The 18,619-nt window shown below is 44.0% G+C and overlaps 1 protein-coding gene across 2 annotated transcripts in view; it reads right to left on the bottom strand.

Moving 5' to 3' along the window:
* Prmt3 (protein arginine methyltransferase 3) overlaps nt 1-17,129 on the bottom strand; it is an 81,218-nt gene extending 64,089 nt beyond the window's left edge. Inside the window, exons 1-8 of one of the 2 annotated variants that reach the window (XM_036203085.1) lie at nt 16,980-17,129; nt 16,772-16,898; nt 15,442-15,524; nt 14,727-14,776; nt 13,495-13,597; nt 10,098-10,257; nt 8,650-8,791; nt 4,413-4,478 (exon numbers count right to left, since the gene is read on the bottom strand). In XM_036203085.1, the coding sequence (XP_036058978.1) occupies nt 4,413-4,478; nt 8,650-8,791; nt 10,098-10,257; nt 13,495-13,597; nt 14,727-14,776; nt 15,442-15,524; nt 16,772-16,898; nt 16,980-17,004 (756 nt within the window). In that variant the 5' untranslated portion in view covers nt 17,005-17,129. Of the gene's footprint in view, nt 1-4,412; nt 4,479-8,649; nt 8,792-10,097; nt 10,258-13,494; nt 13,598-14,726; nt 14,777-15,441; nt 15,525-16,771; nt 16,899-16,979 lie in introns of those variants that run through there. The other variant, XM_036203093.1, reaches the window with a different exon arrangement.
* Between the last annotated feature and the right edge of the window lie 1,490 nt (nt 17,130-18,619).

Genomic DNA, 18,619 nt, shown 5'->3' with positions numbered 1-18,619 from the left:
CTGACATATGTTCCAATATAAAGTCTTTGGAGCCACTGTTATGTGAGACAGAGAGCACATGATTCTACTTACATAAGATGCTTAGAACAGTCACAGCAGTAAGAAAAATAGTGATGTACAGGAGCCAAAGGGGGAGAGTGGGGAGTCACCAATGCAGAGCTTCAGCTTTGCAAAAGAACACAGCTTAGAGATGGACGGTGTGATGGGCCACAGCATTTGGACTACACTGAATACCACGCAACTGTACACTTAAAACGACTAAGACAGAAAACTCTATTATTTAATCACACTGGAAAATGGAAGAAGAAATATTAATAAGGGATAATTTCTATAAAGAATAACTGCACAAAAAGCTTTAGGATATACAAGCATAGTTCAATTAACAATGTGTTTTTAGGCTGGAGAGAGAGTTCGGTGGTTAAAAGTGCTTGCTAGGTAATCATGAGGACTGGAGTTCAGATTCCAGCACCCATCCAACAAGTCCAGCACTGCAGGCATGCCTGCAACCACATCTCTGAGTGGGGAACAACTGGAGGATTTCTGGGGCTTCCTTGCTTCCATTCTAGCCAATAAAATGGGAGCCCCAGGGAATGTGACTCAGGGGACTCGGGTAAGGGGGACATGATACAGGAAGATACTTGATGCCTTCTACTGGCCTTGGGGCCTGTGCTAACAGGGACATACCACACAGATCCATCTCTCTCTCTCTCTCTCTCTCTGATTTAATCCTCATTTTTCAAATGATCAAAGTAAATTCCAAAGAGAAAGAAGCAGGTCCAGGATCCATAGCTGGTGAATCATGTGATTGTCTCTGATACAGGTCCAGTTGCTTCCAGAGCCTAATTATAGTCTCCATTGAACTTTAGTAGTTAATTACATCTAGCTGATGACTGAGTGATCAGACAGGTAAAACTTGACAGGCTCAGAAAAAGCAGTGAAAATAACAAAACAAGTTGGTGCTACTATATAAAATGATAAAGGAAGTTGATTTCCTTTTTTCTAAAATAAATAAATAAAGTGAATTAACAAACCTTAACTGTAGACAGAAGCCAGCAGCATAAAAAGGCACCTGACTGGGAATTTCTTCAATGGACTCCAAACAAATTAATTATGAGCATGGAAAAGGATGATTAAATGTCACCCAAAGTTAAATTAATTGAGTTACCATATGGTCTCCACAGGAATTTTGAGAACTGAAACAATATTAAGAAAGGAGAGAAGATTGGGAGGGAATGGGAAAGAAGAAAAAGACCATTTTTAATTACAGCCACCTTAAAAAAAAAACAAGTGTACACTGTGTGTTTGTGAAGATGTGTGTGCCACAGGACATACGTGGAGGTCAGAGGACCTCGGATGCCATCCTTGCCTTCTGCTAGTTTGGAACAACATCTCTGTTATCTACTTACTGCTGTGTGCCCCAAGCAAGCTGTTCAGAGCTTCTGGGAGTCTCCTGGCATTGCCTCCCTTTTGCCCAAGGGACTCTTGGGTTACAGACCTGCTACTGCATCTAGCTTTATGTGTGTTATGGAGATACAAACTCACTGGATCCTCATGCTTGCATGTATAACCACTAAGCCATCTCATAACAATACTTTGATACTACTATGCACTGTACAGTATGATATAGAAGCCAGTGCTGTAACATGAAGTTTACTTAATACATAAAAGGGGAAACATAGTAATAAAATGCAGGAAAAAATGAACTTCATGGACTTTTAAAACAAAAACATATAAAAACTTACATGGCCATGCCACACAGCAACAACCACATACGTATGTGTGTTAATAGCCACACTGTAACTAACAAGTCCCACCCTAACTACCATCTCTTCTACACTGACACACTGCTTTTCAGTACGAAGAATAAGGCTTGTAAGCACTACACTAGAACACAAAGCCTGTGTTTTTGTTTTTTGTTTTCCCCAGTTCTGTGGTTTGAAGACATCAATTAACCTCCTTGTTTGAAAGTAAACTTAAGACAAACCACAGGTAAAGCAGACAAATGACATCTAGTCCCATGGTGTTACACAATGACTTATGCATCATCAGATGCACTTAAATACATGGTACTGCATCTTCTACAGCCATAGCCACAGCCACAGTGCAAGAGGAGCTAAAAGCTGTAGACTATTTAATATCCTTAATCACAAAAACCTGTGTCCTTAATGTGCTTTAAGAAGCTAAAACATTTCACATTACAGTGACTTTTGAGAAACCACAAATGCTAAGCAAAATTCATCACACTGATAAAGTTAATGGCTAACACCTTGGGCAAGGCAGCAAGGAGGTGCTCACACTAGCCTGCCATTTCCTCCCCTGGGCAGGCTCTCTCAATAAGAGAAGCAGAATGCCGCAAACTGACTCCACAGTTTGCCATGGTTTGTTGATGAGGCAAAAGTATCATGTTTTGGTTGGGGATTTAGCTCAGTGGTAGAGTGGTTGCCTAGCAAGCGCAAGGCCCTGGGTTCGATCCTCAGCTCAAAAAAAAAAGTACCATGTTTTGTGTGTGTGTGTGCGCGCGCGCGCGCGCACGCACGCACACATATGTGCATGCACATGTGTGTCAAGATGTACATTTACATGTATGTATGTTTGTACACAGAGGCCAGAGATTGACTTGGCGTGCCTTATTCTACCACTCTCCACCACTCAAGCCTGGAGCCAATGACTCAGCTTTTCTAGCTAGCCAGCTTGCTGCAGGGAACCCATCTGTGCCTCACTGCACCTGGATCACTGCACTTGGAAATTACACAGATGCTGGGAATGTGAACTCAACTTGTGCGGCGAGTGCTTTAGCACTGATCCATATCCCCAGCATATATATACACACACACACACACACACACACACACACACACACACACACACAAATACATACACACACACACACACACACACATTACTGCAACAAAGAAACTATGAGCAAAAGTCGCTGTGTATAGTAAGAACTCTTCCTAGTCACAAATAACTTATTTCAAAAGACTAAATCCTCTGGTAACTAGTATTTGATCCCTTCTACTCCAGAGCGCATAAGAGAACAACTTCTAAATCACCACTTCAAATCCTACGGCACTCACATCACAAAGCAATGAGAAGATGCCTCAAAGACAGGAGAGCGCTCTGACAATGGCAATCATCAATGAGGAAGGACCTGAAAACTCAGTCTGCAGGTGAGGCACACAGTGAGGCACACAGCAATTCCCCATGTGTCCGGATCCTACAGCTGGCTCCTGCCTGGCCAGACAAGGACTGCTTCATTTCTACACATCTTACTAGGTTAAGAATAAGGAAAAAATAAATAACAACCTGCAAATAACCAAACTAGAACTATACAGAAAAAAAAGAAAGGAAATAGAAAGCCATTCCAGACATGCCCCAGTGTGTGAACAGAAGTGGCTCTCCCAACAAAGGTCTTCACTCTCTGCTCCTCCAAGACAAAAGCCCAAGAAACAACCTACAGGAGCTTGATGAACTAAAAACACCCGCATGCTCTCACAGTCTCGAGTCTTGAAGGAAGAACCATGGAGGGAAACTCCAGGAAAGGTATTCCGACAGCAGAACTGGTAACTCCTGACCAAATTAGTGGGGTGACTTCTAACAAAGACAAACAGAAACATGATGCTTTAGGCAACCATGCCAATGTAGAAAGGGAAGGAAAGGACGGAGTGGAGAGAAGAAATGTGAGAACTTGTGAGGAAGGATTACTACACACAGAGAGATTAGTGAAAGGAGAATGGACTCTGGCAAGTTGTCCCTGAACTCCATCTGTGCTCATGCACACACACACAACAGGACTGGCGAGATGGCTCAGTAGAAAGGGTACTTGCTGCCAAGTCTGACAACATGGAACCTGTATGGTAGAAGCACAGACCATCCTCTGTCCACCACACACACTCTGTGGTACGCATATGCCCACTCCACCATACACAATACATACATGTAAAGGAGAGAGAGGGAAGAATAAATAAGTAAAATGTACTAATGTCTTTAAATAAGTTAGACAGTATTAAAAGTGATTACAAGATGTCCCATAAAGCATTTAACTCACTAAGGACTAAATCTTACAGAAAAAAACTTTAGCTCTTACAGTTAACTCTAGTCAACATTATGAATTTTTAACTATACAACACAGTAGAATAATAATTAAAAGTGTGCTTTGCCATAGGGTTTATCTGATACATTCCAAGCACACAATCACCATAAATCAAAAACTATAATCTATAAACTACTGGATAGGCGAAGTTTAACTAGGCTATATTTTTGTAATGAACAATGTTCAGCTTTACAAAAGATACCCTGAATGGCAGCCCTGTCAGAATACAGCACCACAGAGCAGTGCATCAAAGGCCCCTGGGAAGCAAAGCCTGAGTCAAGCATCCAGGATGGACGGTTCAAGACACTCACTCACTCACCTTATCTTTGAAGATGTGTGGGTTTCGGTATATGAAATCTCTGTAGCTTTCTGTGCGGACTTTGTCCTAGAGTAGAGAACAAAGCACTGTGTTTACAGGGACAGTCTGAGGAAATGAATTCTTTTATGAACTTATGGCTAATGTATTACACACTGCTAGCTTCCACAGCTACGTTCTACCTGGAAAACTGAGCTACTTAATTTTTTTTCTTTCTAAAAGAAAATAATAAAGAGGAAAAATAGCAGCAACACATAAAAATTTCTATATAAAAAGTATCAGTGAAAGTTAGATCTAGCCATTAGTTTGAAATGTGCATGTCTTTCTCTTTCCACACATGGTCACTGTCAGACTCAAGTGATGATAAATAGTAAGAGAAGGCACCCGTGAAGCTAAGCCTGGCTCCCTGCACTGAAGCTACGTGAAAATTAGGAACAGAAAAGATAAAATAGGTACATGAAAAGGTGAGGTGCACAAGGATCATAAATTCACACTGATGAAGTTTTTCTAAGAAAGCCACATCAGCATCTGATTTATAGTACTATTTTGTTTCTAGAAATTTCTGCAGTAGTAAATGATGCTTCAAAGCCTGTAGGCCTAGAAGGAACTCATGTGAACCCTGCTGTATCCATGCTCAGGAGTTCCTCATATGCTGTTACCATGCAGGCCTACAGCATCCTCCCATTCCTGCTGGCTGGTGACCTAGCTGCATCCCCAAGTCAGACACACACAGCCTGCAGATGAGGAGAGGAAGAGCTCTGAAGCCGGCAAGGAGTATGATAAAGATAGGTGTCACCAAGTGAGAACCTCCAGCTTTGGGTTTCACATAAAAAATAAAAATAGCCTTCTGGGCAGTAGTGATGCACACCTTAATCCCAGCACTCAGGAAGCAGAGGCGGGTGGATCTCTGTGAGTTTGAGGCCAGCCTGGTCTATATAGAGTGAGTTCCATGACAGCCAGGGCTACACAGAGAAACCTTGCCTCAAAATAAATAAATTAATGAATGAATGAATGAATGAATGAATGAAAGAAATAAAAATAGTCGACCCTCTGTTACCTGTGGGTGTCACTTTTAAGGATTCAGACAAATAACCAAATCTGTCCTGAGCCCATTCGACCTTGTTATCTTTCCCTAAATAATGTACACCAGTGACCTGTCTTCTCATTTCCCCACAAAATAAACAGTAAACTTACATCACAAAGACAATTCCTCCAAAATCCCTCAAACAGACCTATTTCAAAATTAATTTTCTCCCCTTTTTTTGGGGGGGAGGGGCAGTCCACTTAGTCCAATTAGTGCCAGGTGTGGGGCAAATTGGGGGGGGGGGGAGGGTGGGTAGGATTATGCTTTATTGTATACATATAAGAAATTTTCAAGAATAAAGAAAACATAAAAATAAAATGCCCCTTTAAATGCACACCATTTGCACATTTTCTGCTGAAACAACAGAACTAACTCAAAGTGTGCATCAGTCACAGGTGCAGCAGCTTGAACGGCTCTTGCCCATCACCCTGCCTCTCCACACTCCAACTAAATCCACAGCATCCCAGCTGCTGTCCTAACCGCACTGCTACCTGGCTATGCTCCTCCTGTGGCCTCTCCCATCATCTGCCTTGTTCCTAAACTCATAACACACAGCCTCGGCTCAATAACTGATGGTTTGCTAGAGAAAAAAAAGCCCACAATCCTGAATAGGAAAGCTACCAAAGAACTCGCCTTAAAAACTGCTTCCAAACCAGGATGGCAGTGGAGGCCTGTGACCCTGCAACATGTGGCAGTGGAGGCTGAAAGATCAAGAGTTCAAGGTCGTCCTTGGCTAACACAGAGTCTCAGGCCAGCCTAAACTACATACAGGAAACCCTGTCTCAAACAAACAAAACAATAAAGAAAATCCTCAAAATAGAACAAGGTTCTGAAGACTTACTCTAGAGTACAGAATAACACTTGGAAGGTGTCTTTCTCCTCAACCAGATGCAAAGAACAAAATCAGAGCTCTGATACATAGGAGGCTGTGTGGAGATGACCGGAGCTCAGCTCCATCCCTCTAAACAAACCACTATAGCTGATCCTCAGGCAGAGAAGCCACCGAGACAATTTTACATCCACACACAAGCCGTCAAGGTGCCCTGGCGTAGGAAGGGAACACAAAGCCCAGTCAGCTGCAGGTGCGAGGAGACAACATAATAAGCGCCCACACTTCTCTCTCTCAACAGCACAGACAGAAGACCTGCATACCCAGACAGCGGCTGTCACTGCCACAGCAAACACAGGCAGACTGGGGCGCAGCTGAGATCTGCATTACAGCCAACAGCTCTTCCTCAAAGGCCCAAGGTAGCAAGGGCTATCTGAAGTTCATTCAACCCACACCCCTGTCAACTTTGTCTTTAAACTTTGAACAATTACATTCAAACCTAGAAATGACTGACACTAAGTGCTTCCCATTCTGATATGACTTCTCGGAATTAGGTAGGTTTTCCGTAGCAAGACACCATGGAACCGTTCATTTGTGCTGAGAGCTGTTCTGGTGAAAATCAGGAACTACAACCTGCTCCAGGGCATGCTACTCCTTAACTTAGCCAGTATCGAAGAGTACTGTACCAAGAGTAATTCTGTACCACAGGAAGTTAAACTGTGGCAGAGACAGCACCTAAGTGGTTCTCTAAAAGTAAAGAGCCTTCCAGCTGGAGTCTCCGTGTGCATCCAGGAGTCTGGCATTGGTCACATATCACAGTCTCTAACTGCTGTCACACAGGCGCATGAGTCCTAGGCAGAGCTGTTTTATGCAAAGCAGCCGTCTCTGATCACTGCAGTGGAAACACTTCCATCCCCAAGACTTGCAGCAACTATGACCTGTCTGGAAAAGGCGACACAAGTTCCACACTAAAGATACGAAGGGCATGAAGCACTAAGTGGACAGATCTAAAACAACCAATGGGGCTTAGATGACAGCTTATCATCTTTACAGAAAATAGTCAACTCCAAATATGAAGTATGCTGTTTTGGGATATCTGATCACAATGTGCAACTCTAAGACTGTGTTAATAAAATTAACCTTGGATCGGGGCAGAGCCAGGAACTAGTTGACAAGAAATAGAGAATACAGAGGACCCAGGGAGACGGACAAAGACACATGAAGGAGTAGGGAGAGACTTAGAGATGCGCAGTCTTTTTTGGTCAGGAGAGAAGAGAGATGTGCTTGCTGGGTTTCTGGGAAAAAAGGGAAGGTCAGTTGGTTGATCCTCCTCCTCCTCTTCCTCCACTTCTTTGATCAGGTTTTTACCCCAATATCTGACTCCTGAGTCTTTACTGGTAATAGAACTTAGATAAAAATAATAGCATGCCAATTTATTTTACATAAATTCACTCATTTATATGGTATCCACTGTTTGCAATGCAATGCCATCATTACCCAGGTGACAGCAACTGATATATGGCATTAGTAATTGCATGACACTGCTTTAAAGTCCTTGGGCCAACTTTAAATAGAATAATCTGGAGGGAGGCTGTAGGAAGGATTTTTTATTGATTGATTTTAGGAAAAAAGATTGTAACATCTAAAATTCCTAGAGATAAACATCTAAAAATTTTACAAATCAAAATTTGTTGTATTTTATGCTATTCAGGTAGAGTCAGTTTTGCTGAGTTAAAACTCTTACTACTATAATCTACAGTACTAGATAAAATGTACTGTCAGTATATAAAGTTAGAAACTACTTCTATCTTATATGGACATTACACTATGACTATTAAAACTAAACAGATTCAAATACCAGGTCTGACCACATTAGGAAACATTTCTATATTATCAATGATTTTGTGGGTTATACCATGAATACTGTGAGAACTATTATAAATTAAACTTTATAAGAAAATTACTTGCCCAAACCAAGTCAGCACTGCTATTTTAAAAACTAAAATTGTTTCTTTCCTATGTTAAAAAACGTCATTTAATTCCCACTTCACACAGTAGATATTCCTGGGAAGGCCAGAACCACCAAGCAGGTTTTTTTCCAACGTTCAATTTCAAGCAAAAAGTGGCTTCATAAAGAAAAGATGAATATTAACTTAATAGGATTCACAGGGACTTGACACCTCTGTAAACTTTTCATCTGAGGAGTAGTTATCTAAACACCAGAGGTATAGACACACACACACACTCACACACTCACTCTTGGGTATTAAGGCCTATTACATAGAGTTCTCCATTGGAGGATCTGATGCACATGAACTCTGTCCAACCTTTAGCATTTCTTCATGTATCCCATAATGCCCGTAGGAGCTGAAGTAGACACCATCTTCATCCTCCTGCAGGTCTGCAATGGCAGTCGTGGAGGAGCAGGTTCTGACATCTACGTTCATCACAAAATCCTGAGCAAATTGTCTGTAATCAATTTGAAATATACCCTTGAGACAGGTTTATTGGACCATGAGAAAAGGCCAGGCTAAAGGGTGAGAAAGGGGAGGGAGTGTGCCCAGCATCTTAAATCCTTTTCTAGCTGAAGCCCCAACAGCGCCCCCTGCTGGATCTGAAGCAATATCTGGTTTATTCAAATTTATTTTTCCTACTGTTTTAAAATTCCCTCTTAGCATCTACATCAATGGAGCCTATTTCAAATTTGAATATTCCTGAAATGGGTTAAATGAGCAGAGCAGACCCAAGTCAGCTGACTCCCCCCATTCCGGGTCTCACTCAGGTGGTGACATGTTAGTAATCTACAAGCTACACAAGAGTGAGGAGGACAGAAGGGCAGAAAGTTGAGCTGGTGACGGCTGACTATGTTCCCAAGCATGATAATCAGAAACAAGGACTAGGGACTTGAAGGGACTCTGCTCTTCCTGCCCCTGACATTCTGGCCAGCCATGAACTAGGAACTCAGGTCCTAGTGACCAGCTTACAGATGCAGAAGGGAGAAGCTGGGAGGTGGGCACGCTATGGACGCACATGTGAAGGCTTGTGCCCACCTCTAGACTAACAAGTTCCCCCTAGAGATTCAGGGCTCCTGGAGAATGCCAACTCAGTGAGGAAAAACTGCCCCCGTCTACCTGGTTCTTTGCTTAAATTCTACACTACTGTCACATTTTGGGGTTTTTTTTGTTTGTTTGTTTTTGTTTTTGTTTTTGGAGACAAGGTTTCTCTGTGTAGCTTTGAGCCTGTCCTGGAACTCACTTGGTAGCCCAGGCTGGCCTCGAACTCACAGAGATCCACCTGGCTCTGCCTCCCAAGTGCTGGGATTAAAGGCGTGCACCACCACCGCCTACATTTTGGCTTTTTAAAAACAACTTTTCAACACTATATTTTCCCAATACCTAAATATAATAATAATAATAATAATAATAATAATAATAATAATAATTCTTCCATTTCTGAAAAACTAGAATAAGACAATCAAAGAGGTGAAAACAACTAGAAACAAACAAACAAAAAAAAAAAACCTTGAAAGGCAGGAAATATTAAAAACAAATATTCAAGAGCAAATTAGAACAGCTACACATGCAAAGTAATTATGAAGTATGTACAAGTACATAAAAATGCAACGCTACAGTGATCTATATTCACACACCATGAAACGCTATATGTCTTTAATGCTCCTAAAGTTAAGTATATGCACTGAGTGTCTAGCATCCCAAGTGTTCTTGCAGGTAACTACCCTACACCTAAAGCAGCGTTTGGTTGGACAGGGAGTTACTTCATCTTCTGCAGATCCTCACGCGCCCGAGCCAATGCAGCCTCAGCAGACAGTGCCCGCGCCTCCATGTGCTTCAATTTCTCCACAATGGATGTACTTTCACTGAGTCCATTGGGGTATGAGAAGGGAGTCGACACTGGCTCATAAAGATCTTCTACATCTAAAAGGTAAACAGACACCATTATCGGGCCACCTCACAGCAGCACAGTGGGGACAAACAGGCCTAAGTGCCTACCACGGTCAAGTGAGAAAAATGATTAAAAGCAGTTTTCACATACTTGTCATCCAAGCTCTCTGATTTGACCTCACGGAGTATGATAGTCTGCTTGTCATTAGCTAGCTAAACTGAACATGTGTATACATGGATACACTGAACCAAACACAGGGGGTAGACTCCAGTGTTCACCACTAGGCTTTCAAGTGTGCACATATCACATTACATCTCACTCTCAAAACAATCTGAAATGCAAACAGTTATTCCTACTTCAGACACAGAGAAAATAAATTTCGAAAAAGCTTAGTGACCAACTCAAAAGTCATACAGTTATTCACTGGAGAAGAGAAAAACCCAACACCTGCCTTACCAACCCAGGTTCTTGACCCTAACAAAGCCACCTCGCAGCCTGTGTCCTTAGCCTCAGTACGGCAGACAGCACATGAAGACACAGGTTTTCCTGCTGGGTGCAACAAGAATGAGCCTGGAGGGCAGTATGTGAAAGAAAACATGCCAACACCAAAGGGCACACACAAAATCTCACTCAGAAGTGCATTTAAAACACCGTCTCCTGAGGCAGAGGGCCACCATGTGTTAGGACTGTTAAGATTTCACTTCAGATGAATACATTCAGAACATCTCACCATGTGACTATAGCTGATGCCTTGGTGTACACGTGCAATGTGCCAACACAGCACAGCTTAAGTGTTCTCATTATACATAAAAATGGTAGGTAAAATGTTGGATGCTAATCTACTTGACTGCAACAGCCATTTCATAATGTCTATGTTCACAGCATCACAACTGTGCATACCCGAAGGTTACACTCAATCACACCTTCATCAAATGTAAGGATGGAGTACAGATGAGGACTGCTATATATCCAAATCCTTCCCATCCCAGGCAAGACACTAAAATCTTATTTCTGATATTATGATGCAGCCAAATCTTAGGCTAAAAAACCATATCTTGTCAGGAAGTGGTAGTGCACGCCTTTAATCCCAGCTCTCAGAGGCAGAGGCAGGCGGGTCTCAGAAGTTCGAGGCCAGCCTGGGCTACAGAGTTCCAGGATAGACAGGGCTACACAGAGAACCACTGTCTTGAAAAACCAAAGCCAAAACAAACAAAATCTTGATTTAGTCTTAATTCCATCATTAACATCTAGTATAGAAATAACCCTGTAGAGACGGAGCCAGTGAGTCTTAAGAAACCCCAGAATCAGCAGGAGACTTCATTAACTTTCAGGTCTACCTATAGCAACAGACTGCAGACACTGTCCTCCATGCAGGACTGGGGACAGTACTCCACCCCAACTTGGGTTTCTGCTGTGATACTTATGAAGACACTTCTTCAGTGCTGGGACCCACCCAACAGCTAAGCTAACCAGGACACACTGCTGCTCCAGGAGTCTAGAGCCCAGGCTGAAACCCCCCTACCACACACACACACACACACACACACACACACACACACACACACACACAATGCCTCATCACTGACCTCAATTCAGAGAAGAGTCATCTCATGTGTTTGGAACACTCCGTCCCTAGGTGGTCATGTTCAGAAGGTTGTAGAACCTTTAGGAGGTAGAACTCACTACAGGAAGTGGGTTACTGGGAAAGGACAATAAGCTTTTAAGCTTTATTTATTTGTATTTATGTGTATGTTTACCTGCTAGTCTCTCTCTCTCTCTCTCTCTCTCTCTCTCTCTCTCTCTATCTATATATATATATATATATATATATATATATATATATGCAGGTGCTCACAGAAGCCTCTAGAAGAGGGTGTCATATCCCTTGGAACTGAAGTTATAGTAGGTTGAAACCTGCCATGTGGATGCTGGGAACCAAAGAGCCAGTGTATGTTCTTAACTCCTGTGCCATCTCTCCAACCCCAACCTAAACCCCACATCCCACCCACTCTAGACTTTCTGATGTAGACCCAATGTGACCAGCTGCTCCCTGCAGTGTGGAATGGTCCTCTTAAATGGTCAGCCAGAATAAGCCCTTCCTCCGCCAACTGCATCTCTTGATTATCTGATCACATCAACTACAAAAACTACTACAAATCCTTACTTTGTGTTCTATTTCCAAATTCAAGCTGTTTGGCAAGCTTGGTTTTATTATGGCTACAATTTAAAAAGTCATAATTTAACATTAATATGCAGCACCATTCAGTGATGTTAATCTTATAAACTGGAGGGAAAGAGAAGCAGTAAACAGTAGCAGCCCTGGAAGGCATGGCCCTACTACATGAAGCACTGAGCTCTGTGGGTGCAGAACTCTACAGAGTTCATAGGGATGCCTGTTCTCCTTAAGGATATATTGCTCCAAGTGTGGTTGCCCACAGTTGACTCAGCCACTCTCTTTTAAGGGGACATTTAGTTTCTTTCCATATTCTGAAATAAGCTACAATGCTGCAATAAAAATTCTGTGTGTGTCTGTGTGGAATAAGAGAGTAAATCAGTAACACAATGATCGGGAACAAGAATGCAGTCTTATTGAGGCTGGAAGTGCTTTGCGGTCAAACCCAGGATATGAGAGGCAAGCCCTCATCGGCTCAGCTACATCCCCAGACCTGTGAAAACTGACAGCCCGCTGCGGTCCTGAGAAATGAAGCCATTATCCATGGAGGGTGGATCTACAGTGGATGCCTGGAACTGAACCTTCTATGAACCATGTTTTCCTTATCATACTGCATATCCACCATAAAGTTTAGTCAATAAATAAGACACAGAAATAAATTAACAATAACAACAAGACACTACAGTAAAAAGTGTATGAATATAGTCTCCTGAAAGGATTCCTTGAACATGAGCACTGTGGTACTGCAATAGTCAATCCAATATCTATAACTAAAGAGTGAGTAGCATACACAGTGTGGATACACTGAACAAAACCAAGAAGTGCAGGCCAGGAAGGGAGAGAACAGGCTGGCAAAGTACATGCCTCCCAGAACAGCAGCTAACTTAAAACTTACCAACTGGTTACTTTCAGAATTATCCAGTTTAGCTGACCACGTAAAACAAGAGAAAGGAGAAAAATCACCTGGGAGGTGGGGGGGGGGGGGGGGAGGGATGGGGATGACAATTAAGGTCCGTTTTCACAAAGCACTTTGCTTTCATTTGGTGTAAGAAATGGCCTGACACTAGCTAAAGTAGATAAAGAAGGTTCATCTTACCAAACTGAAGCAAAAGGTCATCTTCCAATACTGGCTTCAGGTACTCATCTTTCTCCCAAGGCACAGGGCTGTGTATGGAATTCATATACTCGACTGTAGGATTCTGGGTATGAAGTTAGAGCACATTGTATTCATTGCATGTAACAACAAAGCTCCCTAAAAAAGAGTGGGGAACTGAGGAACTGAAGCAAAACCAAAAGACCAAAAAACCTGAATTCTGCACAAGACTGGTACATCTGTGTTTACCAGGCTGGAGCGTATTCTTTTTTTTTTTTTTTTTTTGGTTTTTTGAGACAGGGTTTCTCTGTGTAGCTTTGCTCCTTTCCTAGATCTCGCTCTGTAGACCAGGCTGGCCTTGAACTCACAAAGATCCGCCTGGCTCTGCCTCCTGAGTACTGGGATTAAAGGCGTGCGCCACCACCGCCCGGCAAGATTTATTTATTTATTATGTATACAATGTTCTGCCTGCATGTATCCCTGCAGGCCAGAAGAGGAAGCCAGATCTCATTGCAGATGGTTGTGATCGTGCTGGGAATTGAACTCAGGACCTCTGGAAGAACAGCCAGTGTTCTTAACTTCTGAGCCATCTCTCCAGCCCTGCGTATTCTTATATTATCTGATGCAGGCAAAGTGACCCCAGCTCAAACATTCATTTAAATAGGTCTAAGAACAAAATGTTTGAAAAAAAATTAAATAACATAGGATGGAGAGATGGCTCAGATGTTAAAAGCAGTGACTGTTCTTGCAGAGGAGCTAGGTTCAAATCCCAGCATCCACACGGTGGCTCACAGCCATCTGTAACCCAAGTTCTAGAGAATCCAACGTCCTCCTCTTCTGGCTTCTGCAGGCACCAGGAATGCAGGCAAAATATTCATACACATAAAATAAAATATAAATTTTAAAAGAGAATAAACTGTGAAAAAATAAAACAAAAAAAAAAATACATCCAAAGTACTTGGAATCAGACTAGAAATTATTTGATTTTACAGAAAAACTGACAATTTTCCTTTTACCTGACAAGTGCTTTTTGCACAGTACTGACTCAATACAGTTAACCATGACAGCAGTAAGCAGGGGACACCCCACCGGGAGCTTCACCCCGCACTCTTCCCTCATGTCCACAATTCTCACAATACGAAAAATGCCAAATCTGAAACAACCGCTCATAGTCCATTAATAATCAGCCCAGGGGCATGGCAGCCTCGGTGAACTTCATTACATTTCCAACTTACCTTAAGTCTAATAAAATTTATTAGTTTAATGTATCCATAAAATTCAAGTCCTAAACAGGAGAAGAAAAAATAATTCACTGATTTTAATACAATATATTTAACTGATACTAAATGCTCTTCCAATGAGGTATTTCTGACCTCTAAAGTATCACTTGTATTTGGAATTTTGTATTAATAACTAGAAACTATAATTTTGATAATTGTAAATACCTTATCTGAGGAACAGCCATATTTAACAAGTTTTAAGGTGCTTTCCTTGCATTTTTGTTGATTAGAATGTATGATGTGGGGTACGGTATGAGTGTCAGGGGGGTGACAGGTACTGCTGTCTTCTTCCACCTCTGTGTGAGCTCCTGGGAGCAAACTCAGGCCGTTAGACTTGTGTAGCTAAATGGGTAAGCAAGAGGACATGAGTTCGAATTCCCAGCACTACACAAAACACCAGGCAGAGTGGTGGCCTCTTATAATGTCAGTGCTTGGGAGACAGAGACCAGCGATCATTCGAACAAGCTGGCTAGCCAGACTATCCATGTCAGCAAGCTCAGGGTTCAAGTGAGAGACCCTGCCTCAATCCAGGAAGTGGAGCACAACTCAGGAAGTCACCTGACATCCACTTTGGGGAAGCACACACAAGGAAAATAAAGGGTCTGGAAAATGGTAAAATTTGAGCCTAAACTTCACAAGCAAAATTGTCTTTATTCTAAGAGATACTCACCATGTTTATGGACCATACTATCAATATTAAATTGATGCTCCAACTTACAGTGTGAAAATGTTTCCTCAGCGGATGCAAACAACCTGAAGAGACAAGCAATAGCCTCATGGGACAGTCTGCGGGGAAGTCAAAATACTGACGACCCTAAAATCTCCCAAAGGCTTCTGGGTAACACAGCTTTCTCTGATGTATTTTGTGTCTCTCAAGTCACACAAGTTCCCTACTTGATTCGCTTTCTCCTCCCAGTGAACCGGCACAGCACATGCTTTTAGACACACAGCACACAACTGTCCAGCTGGCAGAGAATTCAAGTGACCTTGGTTGTCCCACAGCACCTGCATTGCAATGTGAAGAATCACACCTCTTTTGTATGTAACCTCCAACACTGAAGGGCAGGAACAAGAACAAACAGACAGATAGATTCTGCACCCTTCTGCACGCCTAGCACACAGGCAACTCTCAACCCGTGTTTGCCAAGATAGGTCATTTGAATAGTCCTCACAGCCTATCACAGGACACTGCACCACGGATGCTCAATAAATATGAGTGTGCAGTCATTCCTCCTGTCCAATGAGGTGCCACTTAGGAACACTCATATGTCACCAGTCTGCACCATGTGTCTCTCCCCACCCCCCACCCCCCCCCCCCCATACTGGGAGCTCAGCAGCATTGATCAATGTCAAACACCCTCTTTTCATGCCCACACACCCAAAGTCACTTTCTTGAAACAAAGATGCAGGATTTTAAGTGAAAAGAATTGTGTTCTTCGAATATAGAATGCAGCTTCATGACCTTGAACAACTTGGTGGCTCTGCAGCTTCATTTCCCCTAAGTACAAAAGGCAGCAATTTCTCCCTCAATCATGGAGATGGACTAGTCATTATAGGATGGTAGAAACAGAAGCGCTCTTCCAGACTACACACCCCGAAAATTTATTACCAAGTAAAACAGATTAAAACTACCCATACTGTGTCCTCATGATTTAAGACTAAAGTGTGGAGTTCTGGTTTTTTAGTTTGAGAGGGAGGTCTAGCTAGCTAGGTAGCTCAGGTTGGCCTGGTATTCGTGGCTATTCTCCTGCCTCAGCCTCCAGAGTGATGGTGTGCCAGACCCGGTTTAGGATCTGAGACGGGAAGCGGGGGTGGGGTGGTGTGGGTGTTGGGGGTGGGGGTGGTTGACTAGGCTGCAGAGACAAACCCAGAGCGGCTTCCGCTCCGCCCCCCGGGCCACGTGAGCGGCCCCTGTCAATCAGCGGCCACGCGTGGACCACGGCCTCCGGCCCGCCACGTGCTCGCTAGCTCCACAGCGCGCTTCCCACGCGGGCACGAACCTGTCACAGAACAGGCAGGGCGTGTGCTGCCGGCCGTGCGCGGGCTCAGCGTCCTCGTCCTCCCAGCCGGCGTCGTCCCCGCTGTCCGACAGCTCCGGGGGCTCCGGCCCCAGCTCGGCGCCTTGGCCTGCGGGGCACACTGTCAGCACCGGGACCCGCGCCCGCCCGCCAGCCCGCCTTTGCCCCGCCGCCCACACCAGGGACCCACCGTTCCCCGCCTCCAGAGAACACATGGCCGCCGAACAAGCGCGTGGCCGCACAGCGCGGCACCGGAGCCAGGGAGCGAGCGCGGGCGCGCGGTAGTCACGGAGCAACCTAGACGCCGGTCGTGCGCCGGCCGGAGAGCGCTTCCGGGTCACGTGGGTCGACTGGGTGGGGCGAGAAGCCGGGCCCCTCTACCGTCCGCTGCAGCGTGGACGCATGCGCAACGGCGAGGTTGAGCGCGACTTGCCGCAGCGCCCTCTGGCGGCGGAGGTGGCTAGTGCCGGCTAGGCTCAGCACACTAGGTGTCTGTGCAGAAGGCTCAGGGAACAACTTTCCTGATACTGTGCACCGTTGAAGTCAAATGGAGCCAAACTCCACCCCCTACTAGGGGCGTGAAAGTGGGAAAGTGAGAACATAGACTTTACACAGAGTGTGAATCCTATTTCAACCTTTGCTAGGAGTCTAAGATCGTGAGCAGGTACCCCTGCCTTCTCTCGGCCTCAGTTTCCTGGCTGGTAAAACATGATCGCGACTGCAGTAGCCTAAGGTCTATAGTAAGGGTTACACGGATTCACGTGTGTGAAAAGTTTAGACTTTGATCCTACACCATGGAAACAGGTGGACTGTTTGATACGTGCCAGCAAATGTGTCTGCCCTGGCGATGGGGTGATTCCCACTCTTCAGGCTGACTCCTTTCTAATATTCCTAGTATCTAACCATGGGATTCCCTCAAACGGGTGCAGTCTAAGGCTGGACTATGCACAGGACATGTTTGAGGACATGGCCAGCTAGGCCTGCATAATGCTTCCCACCATGCACACCCTCAGGCCTGTGTACTATTGATCTCTGAAGCTCTCCAGTGGGTGCTTCCTCCCTGTCTGCTCCACCACCTAGGACTTTGCTCACATCGCCGCCACTTATATATTTTTAAATACTTTTATTGAGAATTTCATACAATGTATTGTGATCATATTCCTCCCACTCCTCTCAGATCTACCCACAACCATGTCCCTCCCCCTCACCTTTGTATCCTTTAGAAAACAAAACAAAACAAAAACATGGGTTCTAGTTTCTGGAGCCCATATACTCTGGGCGTGGGGACCATCCACTGGAGTGGCCAACCTACCAGAGGCCACATCCTTAAAGAAAACTCCCTCACCCTCTCCCATAGCTCCTCAGTTGGGAGCTCATGAAGCCCCACCCCATCATTAGAATGTTGATTGGCTCGGGTCTTGTACAGGCAACCATAGCTGCAGCGTTTGAGTGCAGAAGTCCTATCGTGTCCAGAAGACACCGTTTCTCTGCAGCACTCCCCGGTGTGCTTAGTCTGCCACCATCTCTAACAACAGGCTGTGTTGTTATCCAGGCATAGCCTGTGTCTTTCTTACTACTACCATCTACTTATCTTCTCCATCTCCTCTCTCTCCTTTCCCACTGGCCATACTCCACAGTGACTCACAGAAGAGGATGGAGCCCACCAAATGTTAACTTCTGAAGCACCCTGACATTCTAGGACATCGCCAGAAATCTTGGCTACTACACTGCCCACTAATTCATCACCAACTTGATATTTCTCTCCAGCAAGGCCCCCCCCCTTTTTTTTTTCTGTTGAAGGAACCTGCTGAATCACAGTGATGTCCAGAT

Source organism: Onychomys torridus, chromosome 1 (assembly GCF_903995425.1).
Source record: "Onychomys torridus chromosome 1, mOncTor1.1, whole genome shotgun sequence".
NCBI classification, from domain to species: domain Eukaryota; kingdom Metazoa; phylum Chordata; class Mammalia; order Rodentia; family Cricetidae; genus Onychomys; species Onychomys torridus.
Note: the sequence above shows the minus strand (reverse complement) of the source record. Positions and strands in the feature narration are given on the sequence as shown.